This window comes from Lactuca serriola, chromosome 6 (assembly GCF_051521515.1).
Source record: "Lactuca serriola cultivar US96UC23 chromosome 6, Lser_US96UC23_V15, whole genome shotgun sequence".
In the NCBI taxonomy this organism is placed as follows: domain Eukaryota; kingdom Viridiplantae; phylum Streptophyta; class Magnoliopsida; order Asterales; family Asteraceae; genus Lactuca; species Lactuca serriola.
This window is the reverse complement of record NC_136413.1, coordinates 183138725-183142234: the sequence shown is the minus strand read 5'-3', so window position 1 is coordinate 183142234 and position 3510 is coordinate 183138725. Positions and strand designations below refer to the sequence as shown.

Sequence of the window (3510 nt, the reverse complement as noted above, 5' to 3'; positions counted from 1 at the left end):
TGACATTTTATTTTCCTACCCTATCTTAATGAGATCCTTCGGGTACTTTGCTGGTTGGTGGTAGTGGTGATGGTGTTGATAGATGCACACTAATATAACTAAACTACTTGGAACAACTAAGGATTCGAGATGACAAGCTACATAGTCCAAGTTGAAACCAACGAGTTTTTAAATCAAAGACCGGAACATAATAAACTTATTTTACAAGTAAGTGGGACCCAAAAATAAAAAGAATGTTATATTAGTGGTGGGAAGAGAGATGAAAATGGAGATGAGAGTGTGGATAAAACGTGGACACCATCCGCCAATCAAAACGCATTGAAATCCCTTCTCCTGGCCCTCAATTTCTCTCTATTTCATCGCCCACCATATTTCAACGACACAAGCCCCAGCCAGCCATCCTTCTCTGAAGCTTGTCTCCTCTAGAATTAGGGTTCGTGGAAGATTGTTCGAAGGATTTGAGTTTGTTGTTGTCGCGCATCAATGGCGGTATCGAGTGCTTTTGCAGGTGCAAAACTCGAAACTCTCTTCCTCAGCAATGCGACTGCTACTCCCGCTTCATCTCCGCCAACTTCTCATTATCAAATTGGGGTTTCGTGTAAACCTCGAAGAACCCTAATTCAAAGAGGAATTGTTAGGTGCGAATCACATTCTACTGCTTCTTCAGATGTTGTCGTTGAGAAATCATCTGGAAATGCTTCGAGTATCTCTGCTCTTGAACAGCTCAAAACCTCTGCAGCTGACAGTAAGTTTTCCCAAAGTTCCAACTCAAATTTCACAAAATTCTACAGAAATTCAGCTTGTCAGTAGTTAAAACGGATTCCAATTTCTTCATTCCCAATTGAAAGAACTACATTTCCTATTTGATTTCAGGAACTGTATAGTTACCCATGATTAACGACATATAGAACTGTTTAATCGGCAATAATATAAGTTTTATGAATATCTTTTTCTTGATTATGCAGGGTATACAAAAGAAAAGAGTAGCATTATAGTTATTGGGCTTAGTATCCATACTTGTCCTGTAGAAATGAGGGAAAAACTTGCAATTCCTGAAGCAGAGTGGCCAAGAGCAATCAAAGAGCTATGTGCTTTGAACCACATAGAAGAAGCTGCTGTTCTGTCTACATGTAATCGCATGGAGATTTATGTTGTAGCTTTGTCTCAGCATCGAGGAGTAAAAGAAGTGACTGAATGGATGTCAAAGGTACTAGCTTTTTCATTAACTTCATCTAAAAAGTTGTTTGAATCTTGTACCTTTTGAAATTGATCATCATAAGTTGAATTGATTGTGTTTGTCTTTGTCTTTCTAACTACAGACTGGTGGAATCCCGGTTTCTGAGATTTCCGATCACCGTTTTCTGCTATACAACAGTGACGCAACCCGCCACATCTTCCAAGTGTCCGCCGGACTCGAATCATTGGTGCTCGGAGAGGGCCAAATCCTCGCTCAGGTGAAACAAGTCGCTAAAGTTAGCCAAGGAGTCGCAGGGTTTGGAAGGAACATTAGCGGTTTATTCAAGCACGCCATCATGGTCGGGAAACGTGTTCGAACTGAAACCAAAATCGCCGAAGGAGCAGTTTCCGTCAGCTCAGCCGCCGTGGAGTTAGCCCTAATGAAACTTCCCAATTCCGCCCATTCCACCGCTAGAGTTTTACTCATCGGAGCTGGAAAAATGGGAAAACTAGTCATCAAACATTTGATGTCAAAAGGATGCACGAAAATAGTAGTTGTGAATCGGTCCGTCGAACGAGTCGACTTGCTCCGAGACGAGTTCAAAGACATCGAAATCGTTTACAAACCGCTCGACGAAATGATGAGTTCTGCCGCCGAAGCCGACGTGATTTTCACCAGCACGGCGTCGGAAACCCCTTTGTTTTTGAAGGAACATGTTATCGATCTTCCTCCGGTGAGCGAAACCGTCGGTGGAAACCGTCTCTTCATCGATATATCCGTCCCGAGGAACGTTGGTTCTTGCGTTAAAGATCTGGAAGGTACAAAAGCGTACAACGTCGACGATCTGAAGGAAGTCGTCGCCGCTAACCGTGAAGACCGGCTCCGGAAAGCGAGGGAAGCGGAGATGATTATCGATGAAGAATTGAAGTTATTTGAAGCGTGGAGAGATTCTCTGGAAACAGTTCCGACGATTCGGAAACTTAGGGCTTACGCTGAACAGATCAGAACTAGTGATTTGGAGAAATGTTTGGAGAAAATGGGGGACAATGTGAACAACAATACGAGAAAAGCTGTGGAGGTTTTGAGTCGTGGGATTGTGAACAAGCTTCTTCATGGGCCATTGCAGCATCTAAGATACGACGGAAGTGATGATCGGACTTTGGATGAGACGCTAGAGAATATGCATGCTTTGAACAGAATGTTTAATTTGGAGACGGAGATGTCTGTTTTGGAAGAGAAGATTCGAGCAAAAGTTGAAAAACAAAAGTGAGGTTTCGACTTTTGATTGATTTTTTTTTTGGTTTGCATAACACACTTGTTTTTTTGGTTATGTGAAATAAGAGGGAAATTTTCCTTGTAATGTTATGAATGTTGTTCATCCTTGTAATTACATTTACTGATTTGATCAATATAAATATATAATTTTCTCATGTTTTCTTCTTTGATCGGTTCGGTACATTAAGAGGTGCAGGTCTAGCCTAGTCTTTGACATTGTGGTGTAATAGGAGGCATCAGGTATTCTCCTTCTACCTCTAGGTTGACAAAATGATTACCATGGACGAGCCCAATTGCAATAGCAACACGTTCACGAATTGGTGGTGGAGTAGACCAAAGTGGTAAGCACGTTGTATTGACGTCTCGGCTAAAACAATATAATATCACGTTATACCTTGAAACAATTAAGTCACCAATATCAGGCATAATCATCCAGTTCTAAAGTGGCGTGACTTCACCAAAGAAATTCAAAGAGTCATAGAGTTGAAATCGATATTCAGTTATTCACTTCCACACATGTCACCATATTCAGTAGTATATGTTTCTAACTCATCCATTAAATAAACTCGAACTTGGTACCATTCATTTTGATGAAGACTGAGACAAGAAGCGACTGCGCAGAATTCGCAATGTTCATCACCTCTTACATCGCGTACCGGCTTGATGTAAGGATGTAATACATTTGGAAATTCATTAATATATGAATATGAATAGTTTTGTTGGTCCGCAACGAGCTATGTCTTGGTGGTTCGTGAATCTTCGTGGAACTTAACCTTAGTTCAGACGTATTTGAACAACTACGTCTACGAAGATCTTCGATTGGCGGATCAACTCGATTATCTTTGAAAGGCTTCTTCTTCAAACTTGTTCGGCCACAGGTAGTTTTATGAACAACTGGTTTCAAAACTGAAGTTTTTGATGGGTTGATAAACTCCCTTAAATTCCTCAGAACGTTATGCTTTATAGACCTTGGATGCTTTTCAAAGTCCTCAATAATTATTTGCACTTCATCATCACAATGAATATCATCATCAACTCCCATGTTTATGGGTGATGAC

General features: G+C 40.9%; 1 protein-coding gene across 1 annotated transcript; it reads left to right on the top strand.

Moving 5' to 3' along the window:
* The first annotated feature begins 362 nt into the window (after positions 1-362).
* Positions 363-2607, top strand: LOC145057512 (glutamyl-tRNA reductase 1, chloroplastic-like). The gene is made up of 3 exons (XM_079005376.1): positions 363-745; positions 966-1207; positions 1320-2607. Exons 1-3 carry the CDS (start codon positions 484-486, stop codon positions 2445-2447), a joined length of 1632 nt encoding a protein of 543 aa, XP_078861502.1. The 5' UTR covers positions 363-483; the 3' UTR covers positions 2448-2607.
* Positions 2608-3510: the final 903 nt, after the last annotated feature.

What these genes read in the sequence shown, in the direction of transcription:
- LOC145057512 (XM_079005376.1), top strand. Translation starts at nt 484, where the DNA reads ATGGCGGTATCGAGTGCTTTTGCAGGTGCAAAACTCGAAACTCTCTTC. An exon ending in CAAAACCTCTGCAGCTGACA is followed by an intron (nt 746 to 965) that starts GTAAGTTTTCCC and finishes TTGATTATGCAG; the next exon opens with GGTATACAAAAGAAAAGAGT. An exon ending in TGACTGAATGGATGTCAAAG is followed by an intron (nt 1,208 to 1,319) that starts GTACTAGCTTTT and finishes TTCTAACTACAG; the next exon opens with ACTGGTGGAATCCCGGTTTC.